The sequence below is a fragment of the Neolamprologus multifasciatus genome, chromosome 19 (genome assembly GCF_963576455.1).
Source record: "Neolamprologus multifasciatus chromosome 19, fNeoMul1.2, whole genome shotgun sequence".
Classification (NCBI taxonomy): domain Eukaryota; kingdom Metazoa; phylum Chordata; class Actinopteri; order Cichliformes; family Cichlidae; genus Neolamprologus; species Neolamprologus multifasciatus.
The window spans coordinates 7,957,614-7,978,818 of record NC_140457.1 but is presented as its reverse complement, the minus strand read 5'-3'; the positions used below and the strand labels follow the sequence as shown (position 1 = coordinate 7,978,818).

General features: G+C 37.4%; 2 protein-coding genes across 2 annotated transcripts in view; one reads left to right on the top strand and one right to left on the bottom strand.

The window, feature by feature from the left end:
* Nucleotides 1-21,205, top strand: part of LOC146495880 (uncharacterized) — a 188,366-nt gene that overhangs the window by 107,855 nt on the left and 59,306 nt on the right. The window lies entirely within an intron of this gene.
* LOC146495884 (G-protein coupled receptor family C group 6 member A-like) lies at nucleotides 14,328-21,135 on the bottom strand. Its single transcript, XM_085142214.1, has 6 exons — nucleotides 20,238-21,135; nucleotides 19,861-20,155; nucleotides 18,927-19,688; nucleotides 18,041-18,253; nucleotides 17,847-17,961; nucleotides 14,328-16,827 (listed from the first exon to the last, which is right to left on the bottom strand). The coding sequence occupies exons 1-6, from the start codon at nucleotides 20,423-20,425 to the stop codon at nucleotides 15,890-15,892; spliced, it is 2,511 nt and encodes an 836-aa protein (XP_084998340.1). The 5' UTR covers nucleotides 20,426-21,135; the 3' UTR covers nucleotides 14,328-15,889.

The following is a 21,205-nucleotide window of genomic DNA, read 5'->3' as shown; positions in this document are numbered from 1 at the left end:
CAAAAAATGTCTCAAAAAGAAGGTACTTCCCATCACTCAACAGTGTGTATTATGGCCTTCAGCAGCAAAATAACTTTGTTAGTTCCTCATGTTCTTGTAGAAGACTTTTGGGTCACTCTTCTTTAAAATGCTGTTCATTAAAGTTTGAAGGCATTTGTTTATCCACATCTCTCCTAAGACCCTCCTACAGCATGTGAATCCGGTTGAGGTCTGGACATTTTCTGGATAATTATGACACCTTGGGATCATTTTGCTATTGCATGATAGAATTTCAGCCAAGCTTTAGATGGCCTCAAATTTGACTCTAGATCACTTTGGTACAGTATACATAGGAGTTCTTGGTCTACTTTATGACTGTACAGTATCCAGGTCCTGTGACTGCAAAACAGACTTTCCACCACTATGTTTTACAGACAGTATGGAATGTTTGTTTTTCTCCAAACATATCAGCTATCCAGACAAAATTTTTACAGAGGTCTTGTGGTTTATCAACTTTAGAAACTTAAATCCTCCTTTCTCCTGGCGAGCCTTCCGATACTTGCTCAGGCTTTCTTCTGATTGTACTGTCACGAACTCAAACATTTATCATGCTAACTGAGGAAATTACAGTCTTGAACTTACGTATTATCTGCACTCTGCATGGTCTGACCTTGGGAAGAATTTGCTGAGACAAAAACTTCTAGGAGGATTGAATGTTCTTGAATGTTTTTTTGGTTGCGCTGTACTTTCTTTTTAACATGACAGCAACGACAGAAAAAAATCACTCATTTTACTTTAGAATTTACTTTTTTAGAAAATACCAGAGGAATGTAGATATTCTTACAGCAACATAGCTATTTAAACAAAGGCACTATATTTCACACTTGGTGTCAGAAAATAAGACTTATATAAATCAGTAAGAAAGATGTACCACGGAGGTTTCCTACTGCACATTTGACCATTGCAGAATAATTCCACCAGTGTTTATTTTTAGACCATTATTTTAGTTCCCACACACACCCAGCAAATGAAGTTGAATGACATTGTGTTGTTTCTTTACTTACTGAGGTAAATCCTTGGAACCAGATGCTGTTAGGAATTCTAAAATGAAACCCTGCCTTGATGGGGCTTAACAAGATGACTCATATAGCAGCCTCAGGAAAGTTTTAAATACCTACATTAGGAGTAAACCAGATCTTATAACACAAACAATAATCCCTTAGACATAAAAAAAAATGGTCACATAAGACAGGAGGAGTCCACAAAAGTTCTCCACCTCTTTAGAAATGAAAAGGATTGTTTCACAAGGTCTCTCATTTTTTATTGCATATTCCCCAAAAGAGTAATCTCTGAAACTCTGCTGTATAACACAATCAATAGATTTGATTGGTGGTCTTGAAGTATTTCTCTGGCATTTGTCTATACTATGTGTCTGCAGCCATGAAAGTCAGAAAGCAGAGCAGTAGGCAAAAGTGTCCAAAATACCTTATCTGAGAGAAGGGATTTTGCCTGATGAACTGTTGTGAAAAAGTCTATCAGTGTTACCACTAGTAATGTCAAAGTATTAATATCTATATCCTTTATTTATTTAGGTAGGTCTCACTGAGATTAATAATTTGTGAAGACAGTTATGGCCTAGTGGGCTTTGAGATCTACAACTTAATATACTGAAAAGCTTTGTGTAAAGCTTTTCAAAATATAGTTACAAAGTTGTTTACAGAATAATAAAATAGAGCTCCAAGAAGGATACAATGGTTATAACAGCAACAAATATTGAAATTATATAACAGTTCACTGACCATGAGATCCCTCAGATATCAGGTGTGAGGTGTAGACGAAGCTAAGAATATTTCACAGAGGCTGCAAGGTAACTGTGAATTTAGACAGCTCCTGTATTGTTATCAGTAAGACTTGCCTGTAACTTCATTACCTGAAAAGGGCAAATTATGTGCCAATTATTTTATTCCCACTTTCGTGACCACTTATTCATTAAGTTGTGGGAGAGTCTGAAAGGTATCACATGTAACACAATATGATAGGTGGAGTACACAATGGGCAGGTTGCCAGTTAGTCACAAGGCCATAATAGAGAGACAGACTCACACTCGAATCTGCACATATGGGCAATTTAGAAAGGGCAGTTAACCTAACGTCTTGATGCAAGCTCATTGTGTTATCAGGACATTGCCACACAGAACTAACACCATCCCAAAAGACACAGCAGCCATGGAGGAGAAAATGCAGTGTTGGTGTTAAGTGCCAAGGAAATTGCTGTGAATTATACATTGGTGAAACTAGCTAAGCGAATGGCACAACAAAAAAGTGTCACCTTGTGCTACTTTTATATGCAGAGGGATTTTGGTCAACTCAATGACTGCGAGGTGATCCCCAGGTCCAAATCATTACTTCTCCACCACTGTGCTGACAGTTGGCATGGTGTTTGGCTTTCTCCAAATGTGGTGCTGTGTATTATGACCAAACATCTTCAATTTGGTCTCATCTGTAAAAAAAAAAGATTACTCTACAAGTCTTGTGGTTTCATGTTGCTTTACAAACCTAAGCAGTGCTGCCATGTTTATCACATGACAACCCTCCCAAACGAGCTGTGCTTGTTCAGTGTTTTTCCTTCTTGTGCTGTCATTAATTTTAACATTTGACATTCAGAGACCTGTAGAGTCTGAGATATTGTCTGAGATTTGTTTTGTTTTTTTGCAGTTTCTGTGCGAATTGTCTGATCTTTGGGGGAATTTGCTGGAACGTCCACTCCTGAGAGGCATTAACACCCGCCTGAACTCCAAACTGCCACAGCTTCAGGTTTTGCAGAAGTGGTCACATTTGCTGATGATCAAAAATCAATGGATTAGTAGCACATGGCAGCTACTTCCCCTCTTTCTTCCTATTGCAATTACTAAAATGTCCAATATATTTTATACATGGACATTCTATTGTTGTTACTCATGCCTGTGCTGTTTCGTTGATTCATGACACATAATCTAAAATTATTTGTATCAAAAAGAAGTTAGAAACACAAATCGTACCATAAAAAATAACCAAACAAAATAACATTCATTCATACAATCCTTATCGTTGGGGACTTAAATGTAGTTTAATACTAGTAATATTAGAAAAAACAAAAACATCAGCGCCCTTGTTCTTGCCATGTGAATGGGCCAACTCTTTTTAAAAAATAACTGTTAGAAATACTTGATTAAAACAAAACAAAACTGAAATACATATGTCTGAAGTCATAGTTAATGATTCTTGATCATGTGAAGGATAAACTGAAGCTAAATTCTCAAATGTTTATCAATCTCCCGTCAGCAGGCTTTTTGATACATAAAAGAAAAAAATAAAATATATAGTAAATGTTTATATTATACAGGACGTCTTTGTCTTTTGCTTAGACTGTGGGTGTTTTTCTGGTGCAACATATTTAGTTGAACTTACTACATTTTAACCAGATCAGTCAAAATTCCAATATTGGTTACTTTCTATAAATGTAGAAGACAGATTTTTTTATTTCTTTTCTGTGCGTGTTGGATGAGGTCACGATGAAGAGAGTTACAGAAAGAATAATAAAACTTTTCACAGCTTTGTTTCTTCAGTGTAAACCTCCAATCAAATTAATCCTTTTGATCATTGAGGTTTAATGTTGACGGAGATAATGGTATCTTATTGCGTATGTTATAGTAAGAACATCTTCTGAAAAACACAAACATTTTCCCAGCATTAAACAAATGTGTTCATAGAAAAAACATACAAATATTTTAATTGTCTTCCTAGAATTACAAACTGCACAGACAAGATTTCAGAACAGAAAAATTCTTTAGTGAGTGCAACGTGCTTGCCAAGTTTTGATTAGTGGTGAGGAATTCTCTTATAGTATTCCCTCTAGGGATGCATACTGGCCGATACTGTAAAATGTGTGTGTACTCATACTCATAAAAGTTAACCGATACCATGAACCGATACTAACTTATTTCATTAATCAGAGGGTGGCTTGTCATTTCCGTTGTAGTTCTTTAGATTGGCCACTAGGGGGACATCCCGCGCTAAACAGGCACAGGGTTAGGTGAGTGAGACTGGCGGCTTCAGATAAAAAAGAGAAACTGGAGGCTGCTGTAGCTAGGCTAAACAAAATGTCAGCAGTGTGGACCGGAACAGCCAACTTTAACTCAGGTTTTGGAAAAGCGATGAAAAATGTCAAGAGAAAATCCACGGGCAGTTAAAATAACAGAGGCTCTGACTCATTTTATCGCTCTGGATGACCAGCCAATGCTGGCCATGGAAAACATAGGATAGCACCGTCTTCTCAGCATACTCGAGCTGCGATATGAAATTCCCAGCCCATACATCAGGGAGATAATGGTGCCAAAACTTTCTGAAGAGGTAAAGACAAGCAGTGTGTGCGCGATGTCAGTCCTTGGTTTAACGGCACAGTAGACTGATGATCCATGGGCAGATGAGGAGTTTGTTTGTCAATGCCAAATACTTTTGTTATTTTGTATGTTTGTTTACAATATGGACACTCTGCAATAATTTAAACATTTATTTTATTCTCAAACCTAATTTGTATTTATTTGATTCCAAACAGAAGTGTTTATTTATTATTCTGAAAGCTCGAGACAGTGCCAATAGTTCAGTGATATTTTGTTAAATTACAATGTGGTGACTCTGCAATAATTTAACAGAAGTGCTTATTTTTCACTTGAAATTTTTTTGTGGTCATTTTTATTAAGATTAAATTTTTTATCGACAGAGAATATAATAAAACCTGTCTTCCAATTCATTGCGTGTGTGTGTGTGTGTGTGTGTGTGTGTGTGTGTGTGTGTGTGTGTGTGTGGTAGAAGTATCGGTTTTTGTACTCTGTATCGGCAAGTACTCAGATCCAAGTATCGGTGTCGTATCGGTTTGAAAAAATTGGTATCGTTGCATCCCTAGTTCCCACAAATACCTGAAAACATGAAGGAAAGTTTTTTTGTTTGTTTCTTTTTTTAAAAACAGACAAAAAAACAAAGCAATGACCGGATTTACAAAAAATGAGAAAACATTTTGTTTACTGTGACAGCCTGAAAGAAGCAGTGTTCGCAAGGTCATTTTTAAACACCTGTTATTTGTAATTACCTGATTATACTTTTAACATAATAATAAGTGTGTATAGGCTTACAAGTGTATTGAGTCAGTGATCTTTAGCAAATGGTTCAAACTATGAAGAAACCCAGCTAAAACACTTCACTCTCCTTTAGTACCAGCAGATAGCAGTAAAGCTCCACTCAGACAGTAGTTCTGCACAAGCATATACACCCTGCAAAATGGGGAATGTCTGTGGTGCTCAACCAAATCCTACAAAGGTGGATCTGCATTATAAAGTATATTTCAATGTGAATCCCTCACATAAAGTACTGCAGGTAAACATCAAGTAGATAGTTCATAAATAGTTTACATACCTGTTACATTGTGGAGGTTGATTACACCATCGATTGCTCATGCAAACTATGACAGCGGCACCCTTTAATGTGAACATGGTAACAAGAGTATAGAGCAACCAGTTTTCGAGATGTAGAGGACAAGATATAATCTCCATTGTTGATCTGTTTAGGAAGGCCACACCGTTTTAAGTCTGGAATTGGGTAAATTTTTCTCGTTAATATGTGGCAGAAAAAAGGAAACCAATTTAAGGCAATGATTTTTTAAATAATAGGCGAAAGATTCGGCAAAAGTTTCACAGGCTGACCTTCGCCCATTTCCTCTTTCCAAGCTTCCAAATTCATTGAGGGTATCTGATCACAGGAGACATAATGAGATCTGAAATCTGAAAGGATCAAGAGGAACTTCTCCTATGTCGCTATTATCACAGATCACATGGGATAGAGAAAATTTTAAAAGTTCCTCCTTCTGTTGCTGGGTAAACACACCATCAGCTTCCCACCAAAATCTGAAAATGAAAAATACACAAGTTTCACTGAAGCCTTGATTTCATTTGACTGTTCAACCTAGACAAATCTTACGTACCTGTCACCATCACGGAGCACTTTCATCTGCCTTCCAATCAGGCAAGCAAAGAGAAGACCAGTTCTTAAGCCAGGCAAAAGCCTTTCAACAAGTCCTCCTGGATATACATCGATGTTGTCAGGATGTTTGTATAGGTCAAGTATTCTCTTAGCAACCCTGGAGTCTCCCACGGCCAGTGACAAATCATCCAATGTCTTAATGCGCTGCAATCCACAGAATTCCCTCCAATCATTGTATCCTGAAAAGGAATTTTAGCACAGTGTCATTTAAAAGTGAATATATTCATTTAAATTTGGATGTCTTGTCAAGAGTTCTCTTTATGAAGACTACGTACAGGAAGCTATTAAAGCTTAGCTAGAAACAGGAAGAAATGGGACACCAGCTGTCCAAATAAAATCCATTCAGCAGAACTGCTAGAGCTCACTGCAGCATCTTTTCTCTGATTTCTCTGACACAAAAATGTGATCTTGACCAAATGAAAACAACCCATTGATTTAAAACTAAAGTCTAAGATTGTCTGTCTTGTTTTTAGTGGTGCACAAAGTTGTCTTTCTTATGTTGTATTTTTTTTTAAATATTTTTACAAAAAGCTTTTGCTTACATTAATGCTGTCATTGACTAGAAGTTAAAGACATATAAAGATAAAAAATAAAGAGAGTGAAAAAGATAGCCTTGATAACCGTTTTACTAAAAGTTCCAGGGAAAAGGCATGGTCCTTGGATATGAGATTTAGCACAGCTGCACTGGAACTGCAAAAAGCTTTTTTCACATTGGTAATAACAATTCACAAGAGTCTGATGTGTAAAAGTCAGTGGAGTTAAACTAGGCAATGCAAGGTTTTGGCACCTTTCAGACACAAGGCAATTCAAAATGCTTCAAAAGATTTAAGTACGGTAAAAAAAAAAAAAGATTAAACTTGCATGGAAAGTCAATAGAATGCATTGCAAAAAAATAGAAAAACGTTGACCTATGAGTGAGCACGAATGCCACAGGCTTTCCTGCTACAGGCATAGGTGCTCTATTAATCTAAACTAGCACTTTTTACAGCTTTAAATATATTCTCATGCAGCATTATATCACAAAATTAGCATTCAGTTTCTTTTCAAAGGCATGAAATATGAAATAACCAGATAACTTTGAGAACACGTCATATACAGATCAACTGTTGAAAATGTTGAGAAGAATAGCTAAATTTCCATTTTGACAAACATTACTTCTGAAGCAATTAATACCTTTTAAATTATTTGATCTCACTTTCATCTTACTCCCTTTTCAAGTTATCGCAAAGCTCTTTTTTCCCCTCAAGTACAGATGTTGTATTTTAAGTGAATAACAGATTGTGTTCCAGGAGAATCAGTCTGTGCATATTTTCAGTCATTTTCCCTTTGAGATTTCCTGTCATGTAAAAACGTAACTAAGTTGATGCTCGCTTCCCATTCTATAGCTTTAACATTATTGCTAAATGCTAAAGAAAAGTACTGTGACAAAATCGAATGAAAAGAAAAAAGGGAAGCATGTAGAGTGCAGGTGAGAGAATCAGGTGATATTACTTTCTGATTTCCTGAGTTCGTGTCATCATGGAAGCTGGAAGAAATGCCATTGCTTATCACAATCAACCACTGCTGGGCTGCTGTGGACAGTGACTTTAATATCTAAACTTCTTAAATATAAAAAGTTATGGGTTGTTTTTCTTTTCTTTTCTTTCTTTCAATTTGAGGGGTTATGTACGGTTATCTGTCTCTGAATGAGTTATGCTGCTCTGTAGAAATCCTTGTCAGTAAGGATTGTAGTCCTTTGAAAAAAAGCTTTATAATAGAGCTTAAAAAAATGAAAATGTAAATACACTTTTACTGCTTCCGCTTCAATTAACAGATTAAGTAGAAGCCAGGTGTTGCTATATAAAAAGTTTAGCAAAACAGAAGCAGAAATAAAATATAAAAGCAGAAATTTTGGAGGTTTCCTGTTTTTAGAGTCACATGAATGAAACACATTCATGAATGTAGCATGTAGAGTGCAGGTGAGAATGAAACACATGAATGAAACACATTCATGACAAATAACCACACCAATGTCCTTGCAGATCATTGGAGAAACAATATGTGTGCATTCATTGTTTTTCTTGGTTAATGGGCAACAGCTGTTATAAAACGTTATGACATTCTCACCATTGTCAGACAGTCTTTCTAACTTGATGCAAATTTTTCCTCTTCCTTAACTGTAATCACTTTCAACTTGATAGTAAAATTTATTAATGTAACAAAATGTAGCAAATATAATACCTTTGTTTTTGAGGCAATTCAATTGAACATTTATATAACAAATGGCAATAGAACAATACCTTACATTGAAAAACACACCAAAAAAATAAAACAAAATAAAACAGAATAAAAAGAAAGATTGCAAATTACAACGTCACACAAAGTAAATCTAGTAATTCATTTAATTGGAGAAAAGCACAATCAATAGACAAAATAAACAGAAGCTTACAAAACATAGGCAATTTGGTTTAAGACAAAACAAAACACATTGAACAATGAATTTTTATTTGTTTTTGTGAATAGTAATATTAATAATAACAGAAAGAACAAAAAAACCCAGTTCTGGACTATAAAGTTATCAACGTTAACACATTTGTAGTTAAAATTCAGTTTTTGAATCAGGTAAATTCACACCATGATATTGACATTGATTGTTTTTAAATGTACTTATAAATAAAATGACTTGACAGTTTTCAGGTATATTTGAAAGATACCCTGACTTGCATTTTGTTTTTTTTTATAAGCCTCGTCAGTGCTGCTGAGATACGCAGAGATGATTTTGAAGCAACAGAATTTCACCAAAATCCAGCTACAAATCAAAAAGATGATCAGATGGAAGGTGAACCGAAAGGTAATTTTGAAATGCAAAAAGAAATAATTTGAATTTAAAGTAAAAATATTCTACATAAAATAAATGACTGACTTTTCAGAAATTATTTTTTAAAAAGTGGTGGTTGTTGCATCTTTCCCTATATTAAAGAAACCAGATTAAGGTTTAAGATTACATGTCATGGTGTTTTGGTTTAGTCACAATGGGAAGGGGCGCTTTGTTTAGATAATGTGTTTATTATGAGATAAATGAACAATCAGGTAAGGATTCACAGTTTATAACATGGGGTATTGTTGATTAAATCCTACAGGACGTGGGCTCCAGACCCTGGTCACTAGAACTAGACACCCCCTTGTGGCAATATTCAGCAATTGTGGTTGATTACGGAGATGAAGGTTGTATTAGCAAAAAACAAACAAACAAGAACAAAATAATTAGTACATAATGGGCTTGGATTGGCAACATTATGAATGAAAGGTAGCAGGGATTTATGCACCAGGGGGCCAAAGCTGTTTGAGAGTAGTGCCAGTTTGTATGGGGCAGGACCCAGTTCCCTCTGTGGTTATATCACATGTAAGTAACATAAAATAAATTTGTACATTAATATTAGCCTGATAACTGACACTAGCTAACTTGCAAACTATGTAAACTTGAAAGATGATGTAAAATGGGTTTCAATCAGGTTTAAACCAAACCACTCCACTGGATTTAGCTACATTTTGGACAGTGTTTCTATAATGCAGTAGTAGCTAGACCAAAACAACCAATCAGAATTTTTGCATCCAAGTCTGCTTGGTTGTTTTTTGTGGCACATTTTTAATGGTGTATAATAAGAGTTGAGCTTGCAGGGAGCAGAGATGTTTAGAGTGAGAGCGACACACTGAGAGCAGGTTCGCAGATGTCTGTCAGCACACAGAGCAGAGATCTGAGCAAGAGCAAATGCCAACAACTGAGCGAGAGGGGCTGCTATTGTGTGTGTGTATATGGATAATCGCAAACACTGAAATACATTTCTTGCACGCGGCAATTAATTTTGTTTGCTCAAATTAAGATTTTCTTTGCTCAAAAAAAATTCTCCACCGCTCCGCCCCACTCCTCCCTGTGCAGCAAGCAGTCAGCAAAGTCAAGTCAAAGTCGAAATCAGCTTTGTTGTCAAAGACCATATGTACTGATCATACACAGGAATTTGAAAAAGCAATGCTCCCATGGCCCTCAGTGTATAACGAATAACTTAAAGATAAAAATAAAATAAAAGTCTTATGTAGGGGAGACTGGGGATAGTTGCAACGTGGGTCAGTTGTAACACTTCCAATCTCTCCAATCAGGGATTAGTTTCAAATGATGTGATTCATCTTGTACATGCCCAACTCAGTTCTTCTATCACATGTGAAAAATTTGCACATTTTGGCAAACACAGACAATTTAAGAAGAAAAAAAGTAATTTGTATGCCAAAAAGTGTTTGTTTGGGTTTTTTCAATTTTTTTTTACTCTATTTCAATTTCTAATAGCATTATCTGCTTTGCAGTTGAACTCATCAAACTTAAATTATGTTATTTGTATGTCTATGGGTGCTAATGTTTTAGCTGTTGGCTGTAATATTAGCTAGTTCATGGCTATAGGAGTCTGGGTCAGTTGTAACAGCAACAGCCTGAGGTAGTTGTAACATTCATGCAAATATTACAACTTACCACACTATTACTTTAACTTATATTAAAAAAGTTGGGGCAATGACATCAGCAGAGGGAGGTTCACTGGTCACCTTTGTACATGTGGTTAATGCCATTGGCAACACAATTCCTCCAATGTTTGTGTTCCCACGCATACTATATGCAGACCACTTTGTCAGAGATGGGCCAGTAGGAAGTATTGGTAGTGGAAATAAATCAGGATGGGTGCAAGAAACCGATTTCCTGATCTTTCTGAAGCACTTTGCAAACCACACCAAGGTAAGCCATGAAAAAAAGTAATTCTTCTCAATGTCAGCTTCATTGTTATGTTCAAAAGTTGGTGCAAGAGTTGTAGGTTACAATGCCCAATGAGGCCAAGCTCAAGGAAGACCAACCAAAATTAATGAAATATTCAGTTGGAAATTCCATAATTTGTCTTTTTTTTTTGGGGGGGGGGGGGGGGGGGGGGTTCAGAAGCTAGATTTCTGCTTTCTCTCTCACACACTGTTACGGCCCTGGGCCTTGGAGGGAGTGAGACTGCTTTTTTTTCTTCTCATGCGAATCCAAGTGTGCTATGACTCGTGAGTGATTGGTTACTGGGAGATCCGTGCCAGCCTTCTTTTATGCAGAATGAAGTGTGTCAGACCACACGGACAATTGGCTGCCTGGAGATCCCATGACACTCCCAGACCAACTGACTGGCTGATTGTCTGCACCTGGGAGTATAAATGGCTGAAGATCCTTCACACTATGGGGAACTGCTGCTCTGATGTGAACATGCAGTGTCCGCCTCGTCTGCCTAGCATTTGAATTCTGTAAGCTCTGATATATAGCTGACCTTAGTTTTATTAGAGTCTTGTGTTTGCTGGCTCACCTTAGTTAACCTTTAGCTTTTATTCTTGCCTGTTCTTTTCTTTGTGTATTAATTATTTGCCCAGTGGTCTGTTGAACAGCCCCATCGGTTTTCAGTTTAACGTTTGCAATAAAAACCCCTTATTTACTCTGATTTTGTGAGAGGGCTTGTGTATGTCCCCCCCCCCCCCCCCCCCCCCCCCCCAACCTGTCGCCTAGCAGAGGGGGTCATAACACACACACGCATAGCTACATAAATAGTTCTAGGTGCATTCAGGTGTTGAATAAAAAAGATTACATTTTAAGATTTTGTCAGTACCCTTATTTCATTGTTACATTTCACCCCAGGATATGTTACAACTAACCCAGACTATGAGGTTAATTGTAATATTTCACTCTTTGTTTTTGAGACCATACCATGCAATGAGTAATTGTGATGCAGAGAAAATAGCTGTACTATTTAATAGCAGAGACATGTAAATACTTTCCATTACATTTTGAATCCACTACCTTAAAAGAGCTCCAAGCTACAGACACAAATGTCAAAAATAATTACAACTGTCCCCGGTCTCCCCTACAACACAATACATGACAATACAATCTTACATAAACAACAGTGTCCAACAGAGTCAGAGTCCTTGTGGGCAAGTGTTTGTGGTGTGCAAATGGGGGTGGAGCAGTCAGTGAAAGGGCCATGTTCAGATTTTTGTTCCACAGAGGCCACAAGATGGCAGTATTCGAAAAGATGGATGCAAACAGGCAAGAAGCTTACAACAGGCTAGAGAGATACTTTTCACTTTGGTAGGTTTTAGTTGATTTTTTTGTTTACTTGACAAGCACTGCTGCATTGCTTGCTCTGATGGGATAACATTAATTTACTGCTAGCTTAGCAGCCTAGCACAGGCCAATTTTTCCCTTCTCAGGGATGTGGCCTCATTGAGAGACAGGTGGGGGCTAGCTCAGGTTGCTCTATCTGCTGGCCTTCACTTCATTAGACCTCCAGGCCATGTTTTTGCTGTTTGTGCCCTCTGAAGCATTTAACCCAATTATCTGACAAATAATATGAGTGGCTATGCATTGATTGTACAAATACATGGCTGAAAAAGTCTGTGCCCCACTTTGCTGAGAGAATTTCTATGTTTTAAAGGACTCAAGAGGAAGATGTATTGACTTTCCAATAAAGGTAAGATGCAGCTGTTGTTTATCTCAGCAAATATTGAACTTTTTATTTGAAAGCTTTCCCAGGCTGGATTTAACTGACATTAAAGGTATCTTTTTCTGGGGGAATTGCACAAAATACACATTATTTTATTTTATTTTTTAGTTTGAAAGGTGAAGCAATTGTGAAAGTGCCACCTTTATTTTTCTGTTGAGTGAAAATAGTTCATGTTTCCTTTAATTCAAAATCTAAATAAACATTGTTCTGATTAGTCTAAATTGTGAGCTTTATGAATACTCTCTGTGCATCTACATCATCCTGAGGAAAGTATTTGGCTCCAGTGATGAAGAAATAAAGTGGCTCCATCCAGGAAATGGTTATTTGTATGTTACTTTATTTATGCACAGGTCACAGCCTGCCTAAATCTTCCTTAACTGGAGCCAGGTTACGAGAGGCTATTGGACTGCAACTAAACTACAACCAAAACATTTTCCAAAGCACTCTGCAAACCCCAGTTTGTGCCTGTCATTATGAAAAAGTGAAATTATTCAAGATAACAAATGGTCCATGTTTAACCGCTGATGCTGATGAATGTTTGGTTTTTACCCTGATTGATCTTCGTTCTTAGTTTCAGCTTTGGTTACTGGTGCTGGATTTAAATTGTAAAAACATTCTGCATAAACTGTGTGTTTGAACCAATATTCAACCCATTTCTGGAGTTATTTCAGAGCAGAGCAGCACGTGTTGTATAAAATGACGGCATGGTGAATTACATTTCAGAAAGACTGATGATCACCTCTCACTGAAACAGATGACAGGTACAAATTTTGGGGGGCAAAGTGTGAGGTTTGCTCTTATATTAATGATTCTGATATGGTTGTTTTTGACGAGTTATTTAATGCTAAAGAAAGGGCATGTGTTACCAAGACTCACAGAAACATAAAGTCATCTGGAGACCTCCTTGCATGCACACACTTATGGATGAAAATTCCATCATCCTATTCATGTAGCAGCTCGCTATTTTCGTCTCTGGTTCCTCAACACCTGACGTGGATCTTGTTAGAGTTCTCTCTCTGTGTTAAGCTTGGTTAGCAAGGACCTTTACTGGATGGATATATATATATATATATATATATATATATATATATATATATATATATATATATATATATATATATATATATATATATATATATGAATAAACAGAAATAAACTCAGAAATAAAAGCAGCTGGATAGTGTAGTGGTAAGACTCCATGCCTTTAGAATAGGAGTTGCAGGTTTGATTCTCACCTGCGGTGTTTGTATCCAGTTAAGGTCCTCACTAACCAAGCCTAATGCAGAGAGAGACCCCTAACAAGGTCCACGTCAGGTGTTGAGGAACCAGAGACTCGAAAGAAACGAAAACAGCGAGCTGCTACATGAATAGGATGATGGAATTTTCATTCATATTGACGGCAAAACAGTTAATTGTAGCTGCAGTGTTCCAACATTCGGGAGAAGGTAATGAGCTAGAGACTAGCTACAGATTGACGAGCTACAACATACATGCTACGGCAAGGGGGAGCCAGGACGACAAGTAAACTCCGAGATTGGGCACCAAGCCATGTACAAGAGCTTTGATATATACGCTGATTTGATATAAACCAAGATTCCTTCATTTCAGTTAGGACATGGATCTGCAACCTTTAACACCCAAAGAGCCACTTGGACCCGGTTTCCACGCAAAGGAAAACACTGGGAGCCGCAAATACTTTTTGAAATCTAAAATGAAGATAATACTGTATATATTGTTGTTGTTTTTTACCTTTACTTACTTTAGTTGTTCACACAAAGCATAAAGTTTATTTATCAAGCGCTTTTCACAGACAGGCAGTTACAAAGCGCTGTACACAAATATTAAAATAAACAATACAATCAATAGACATTATACACAATGTAAAAGATCAAATGTAAATAATGTAAAGAATATAAAATACGTAGATCAACAAAAGGCTTGTTTGAACAGAAAAGTTTTTAAATGCTTTTTAAAAGAATCCACAGAGCAATTGAGGTGTGTTGCTTATGAAATCCATGAAGTGCTACAGAGAAAATTACATTTTATTTATGTAATTAACACATTTTAAACTCTTAAAGAAATATAACAAAAGGAAAGACACCCAGCTGAACTAAAATGATCCATGTAGCAAACAAAAACTGTTGTGAGCCGCCACCCTTATATCGCCTTTGGCCTTTTGGAGCCTTGACCTGACTTTTAAAAAATAATTTGAAAAAAAGCACTATGCTGCTAAAAAAAAAAATTAGATATTTGCAAAATTCTGCCTAAATATGTATTTTACCTGGTTAATGTGTGTGGCGGGGCGTGGTCTGCAGCGCCGCTGCAGGGGAGTCGGACGCACCTGATCGGCACCCGCAATCACGCCTCGCCGCCTTCAAGTCTGTGCTCTCTCTGCTGTTGTGTTGTCGGGCTGTGAGCTGAAAAGCTACAGCCGGCTGTATGCGTACAACAACCGTGTGTGAAAAGCGGTCGATAAAGAGATGCTGAAAAGCATGTTTATGCAAACATCGTTGGGTCTGCCGTGATATGTTTACAATGGGACTTCTGGTCCCGAACCTCTGCGCACAGTGTCTGCAAATCGGGGCTGTACGAAGTCACTTTCATCTTCCCGCAGGACTTTAAGCTGTCATCTGTGAGGCGTGCGGTGTTTGTTTTTAACATAGTTCACGGTGGAGAACAGCTGCCGACATAATATGGATCCGAAGATCCATAATTGGCCTACCTGGGGTCGAAAGTCTTGATAAATGCACGGCGTTTCGGCGGGTATACCGGCTTCCGCGAGTGTGACGCTTATTTTGAGCGAAGAAAAAAATAAGATATAATTTTATTTTTATATTTCAAAATCACAATAATCTTCCAATTTAGAACTACAAGTTAAAAAAAAGAACTAAACACAAATAAAATACACTTCAGCTAAATACTTCTAATTTAATTTCCCAAACCACCCGGAGCTGCAAAATAAAGACTAAAGAGCCGCAGGTTGCCGACCCCTGAGTTAGGGGGTTAGAGTTAAATTAGACTTGCTAAACACAATAATAGCTCATTTTGTAAATTACATTTAAAAAAGGGATTAATCAGAAGGGTGCCAATGAGCCAAAGAGACACTGCCTTCCCAACGTGGTCCCTAACTCAGCTGGAGGCTTCACAACAGGAATTCACTAACCAATAGGTAATGTCACAGTGGCTGCATTCATCCTTTATATACAGCCTATGGCAAAATCACATATTAAATTGCTAGAAAGACATATTGATTAAAACGTCGTCACAGGAAGATTCATTCCCTTGCAGAACAATTTAAGTGTCACCCTGCGATTGGACCACAGAAATACCCTTTTGCTCATAAAACTTCCTAATGTATTCAGCAATGGCGCGCTCGTGATTAAGCTCTTTCCTGAACAACATAATATAACATTTTGGGGCCAAATGACAACCAAGGATGCTGAAGCAGGAAGTGAGGATTCCTGCACTTTGTACTGCTGGTTGGTATTTCCCTGTCAAGGTCAAAGAAATGGGGAGGAAGATGATCCAGATGACTACAAACAGCAGAATACTGATGGTGATCAAAGAAGCATTTTTGTACAAATCTGGCAGCTGTCTACCTTTGAATGCAAACACAAAACAAATAAGACCCAAGAAAGCGTTGTAGACTAACATGGCTATAAAGTATCTATGGGGCTCAACCTTACAGTTGTATAGGATAGTGTAATCTAAAGATTTATTGTCAGGATGTGGTGGTTCTTTGGTGAGCCATGAGACAGATAGACCTAACTGAATCCCAGAGATGATGGTCACCACCACCAATGGCTTATTCAGCTTCTTTATCCAAGACTGTGCCTTAAGTTCAAACTTGAAGCCCAAAAAGATCTGAAGCAAGTTTGCCAGAATGCAAGAGATGCAGAGAGTAAAGGCTATGCCAAAGAGAGGAACACCTACACAGTGAATCTTCTCAGTAGGCTTGCCTATGAAGGTGAATGTAAGACAGAAGCCAGCCAGCAATGCAAAAAGCTCCAGAAAACACAAATAACCTCCAACTGCTTTCACAATGGGAGTTTTAAGATATACTGCAAACAGAACAGCAAACAAAACGGTAGCAATGATCCCAACGACTGCAAGGGAGCTGAGAATGACTGAGAAGGGATCTACCCAGTCGAGATAGTCATCACTTTTTTTCAAACATGTATTCTCTTCGGGACGAGAATATGCCCCGTCTTCACAATGCTTGCATGTTGAATCTGCAGAAGGAAACAAAAACATAAGTAGCACAAGTAAAGAGGACAATATTTTCCTATCCTATAATCATTTGGAAAGAAAAAAAAGCTGCAATCATAAATGAATATTAAACAGTATAATGAATGCATAATGCACTTTGCACATTTAGGAACACAAGATAGGCAATAAAATTACATCTGGACTCAGGACTCGAAATGCAGGACTCGCAACATGGGAATGAACTCAAAAGGGCAGTTTATTGTAGACGCAGGAAAATGATACAACTAATGATGAACTAAACTAGACTGGGAAAATATAATCTAACGTTCCACAGAGTGGCACACAAAGGATCACATAGCATGAGGGACGACGCAACACGGAACAGAGGGGGACTCTGACATAAATACACAGAGGGTAATGAGGGAAGTGGAAGCACACAAGGAACACAGCTGAGGACAATTACACTTGACAGGACGGGGAGGACACGAAACTGAAAACGCTGACACCAAGACATGGACCTTAAATGTAACACAGGAAGTACAGAGAGAGAGAGAATGAAGAAATATACGAAGGGAAGACGAAAACACAGAACACAAGGGGTGGGAGCAAAGCACAATAATGCACATCATGATATAGACAGTCACACAGAGGGAGATACAGAAGGCAACAAACAGACAGAGAAGACTTAAACACAGAACACTAAAGTAATCGTTACATTCACCAAATGCTGGAGGGCACAGAGAAACAAGAGGGGATCAAAACCCAGGAAGCATAAAATAAATCACAAATGAACTAGACATAACACAAAAATCACAAAGAACTGAAAACACTAGGTCAGGAGACCCAGGACCCTGAGTGTGACTCCAAATCCAGACCTCCATGGGTTGCTACATTTGATTTCTATTGATAGTTTTTGTGTGATTTTGTTGTAATCACATTCAACTATGTAAAGAACAAAGTTTTTGAATATTTCATTCATTCAGATCTGCATTACTTTTATTTTTTTGAGCAGTGTAATTTAGATTTGGAATAAAAGACTTACGATTCCCATCAGAAATCTCTCCACTTGCACACGGAGCACAAACTCCACAACACTTTCCTTTTAATGTAAATCCTTGTCCTGCTTTACATTTTTTTGAGCAATTGTAAACAGAGACCTGCAAAAGAAACAGTAGCATGAGTACATGATTCATAAACCTTAATGGGACATAAATGAATGTTAAAAACTCATCTCACAGTGTCATTTATGAGGTGTCTGAAAAGGTCTGTTGGGACTGTAATTTTTCCATCTGGACTGTATTCTCCAATAGTTTGTATTATGATACCCTTGTTGCAATCAGACCTGTTCCAGTATACGATATCATATCCCAAACTGGGATCTCCATCACTATTGAAGTATATTTGTGTGTTGTTCTCAGTAAAGTTTACTTTCTGGATTTCCGATAGAAGCTGTGAAAAAACCAAAACATCATAAAGGAAGAAAGACATTTTTATGAAATAAAATCATCACAAACTGTCATCATCTCTGACCAGAAAAAGGGCAACATTGTGTAAAAGAAAAAATTGGAAAATTTGCAAATCATTTAAAATTTAAGAAGTTAATATTAATCATTGTTGTTGTTGTTTTTAAACTGTTAGCTGTTTGGAGGTTATTGAAATGGTTTGTTTGGACTTTCAGCTGCGATTTTGACATTTTTGTAGGGACCACACATGTCTATATTTAAGTAACAGAATAATAATGAATAATAATGATAATGAAGTTATCTCGCAGGCCGGATATAATTGTATCTGGCTCGCGGGCCGTATGTTTGAGGTTTTAGGTTTAAATGATTGAACATCTGGACTGCAGGCAAGACAGCTTAGCACCTGGGTGTTTTTAGTAGAGTGCCATGCTGCTGAAATATGTGCAGTTTCGCTAAAAGAGGAAGTGAAAATGAAAACGTACGTTGTTTGTACCATAAAATGATTTCCTGGCAATATTATGGTTGATTTTTCTCCAAGAATATCAATTTCTGGCTTAAGTTTCATATTTTAAAGACAGACAAAATTTCGCAAACTTGAAATACTGAAAATATTTGTTAAAGACAAATAATTAATAATTGGCAAGCTATCTTTATTGTACCTCTAAGGCTGTGAAACTGGATCTTCGTTCACACCGATGGTCGTTACACTTCAGCAAGCGTCTGAGCCCTTCAGCAATGACTCGAACTGCTATATAGATACCATAAGATTCATCCTGGTCGATGTAAGAAGCCAGATAATGCTTTCTTTCTTCTTCAGACTTATTTAAAGAAAGTAGATGCTGCGTCTGGTAATCTCTAAGAATTGTGTTATTAGTTCCATTAAACATCGACATGACATGGTCTTTAAAGCCAGGCACCTCTTTCTGCTTATATATGAACCCAAAAACTTCTCCTGCCAGCTTGATGCCTGACATTGCAGAGATCTTTGAAGAGCTGGACCATGCATCACTTGCAATCCACGTTCTGTTGACTCTGTGTTTAATAGCTGCTTCCAGGATGATTTCTGCATTACTCTCCTTTGTGAAGATGATGATGGCCTCAGCAGAAGAGTTTTGAATTTTTTTCAGTAGTTCATTCAGCTCAGTTCGGTCCATGCTATGATTGTTTGTCGTAAAATCAGCAGACAAGATGTGAACAAATTCAATGCAGATCCTCTTGTTGTTGAAGTTGTCTTGAAGGCTATCACTGCCATGTTTCCCATACTCATCATCACTTCCCACAATAATCACTGTTTTCCAATGAAATATCTTCACCAGCTCAATAATACCTCTTGTCTGATATTTGTCACTAGGCACGGTTCGCAGAAAAGTGGGAAACTTGAACTTGCTGCTCAGCAGCTCACTTGTGGATGCATAACTAATCTGTTAAACAGACATAGAGCATATATGAAAACAGCTCATTAAAGATTTTTCAACACATAAGCATGGAAATCTAAAGACAGATTATGTATTTGCTGATATTATTGATTTTCATCAAATTTAGATTCTTATATTTCTAACTGAGCTTTGTAGGACAGAAAAAGAGAAAACAAACCTGGGCAACTGAAGACAGAGCAACAAGTCGTGCAACAGCTATCGATACTTCTGAGTACCTTTCCCCAATCACCACCTTGGTTTCGGGTTCAGGTAACTTGGACTGAGCATCTGCTGGCACTAAACAGCTTTCTGGGTCTGACTGATTCTTCAGCAGCTGGAGAGTCGCTCTCAAGGCGAGGCCGACATCTCCACAAGTGTCATAGATGTCGTATCCTATGGTGATGTTAGGCAGGTTGATTTTGCTGATGGCGTATATCATCACTTGACTGTGCAGGAATGTTTTTAAACCATAGCTGCAAGATTGACAGAAGACAGATTAAATTCACAAATCATCTATTTGACACTAATGAGCTGATGAACTCAGCCTGTACTTACTCACTACAGGAGAGAGGTGCAGAAGTGTTAGTCCTATTAGTTTTTAAATGAATGGGGAAAAGTCCACCAATGATGATATTCCCAGGAGAGTATGCACGGAGAAAACTACTCTGTCCTAAAGAGGAGTGAAACACACTCATGACAAATAACCACATTAAAAACATCATGGATACGCACAGGTAGAACATTTACATGTGTCTATCTTCTCTTTTCAGTATGACCAGGTTCCTGTACAGCAGCTATATAAAAAACTTCTACTCGTTTATCATTTGCATCATCAGATTGTCTTTGTAACGCAATCCAAATGAGTTCCTCTTTAATCTTCCAAACACGAAAAGACCAAGATGATTTGAATTTGTCACAGACAATGATGTCTAGGTTTTAGTTTCAACATGTTAAAATAAATTAAAAACATTTTTTCCAAGTTTTTCTAAATGATAACACATAACATATTCAAACAGGAGTAGAAATAGGCATAAATACGGTGGCCCTGAGAGGCCAAACGGACTGCAACTTCAGAAAACACTTGCAAAAAGAAAAATGCTGCAAAAAGAAAAATGCTGTATAAAATCAAAAACGTGTTTAAAAAAAGATATACGTACTTACGGATATACATGCTTATACAAACATATACAGACATATGCTTACATATGTGTGTGCTTACAGAAAACCAGTTTTGCAATGAAAGCACCAGTTAGAATAAGGAGGTTAAATTTAAAAGTTGCTCTGAAAAGCTAACATTAGTAAGTACTTTATTCATGGACCACCTCACCCACCCACTAACCCATACAGAATCCTCAAACTGTTTCACTGAGGTAAGTGACAAACTGTTCTCCATAAACAATAACTGCACTTCATTTAAACTCTCAACGATGAAATAACTATCGCCACCAGGGACAATAATTATCAAAAAACAACAACCATAACCATACATACAACAACCGTCAAAAATCACACTCAGTGAGAGA

Bases quoted from the DNA above. Each gene is read 5' to 3' on its own strand.
- LOC146495884 (XM_085142214.1), bottom strand. From the start codon at position 20,425: ATGTTCTACCTGTGCGTATCCATGATGTTTTTAATGTGGTTATTTGTC. The intron at 20,156-20,237 runs GTAAGTACAGGC...TCAATCTTGCAG, and splicing joins GCACCTCTCTCCTGTAGTGA to CTATGGTTTAAAAACATTCC. The intron at 16,828-17,846 runs GTAAGTCTTTTA...TTCCTTCTGCAG, and splicing joins AGAGATTTCTGATGGGAATC to ATTCAACATGCAAGCATTGT.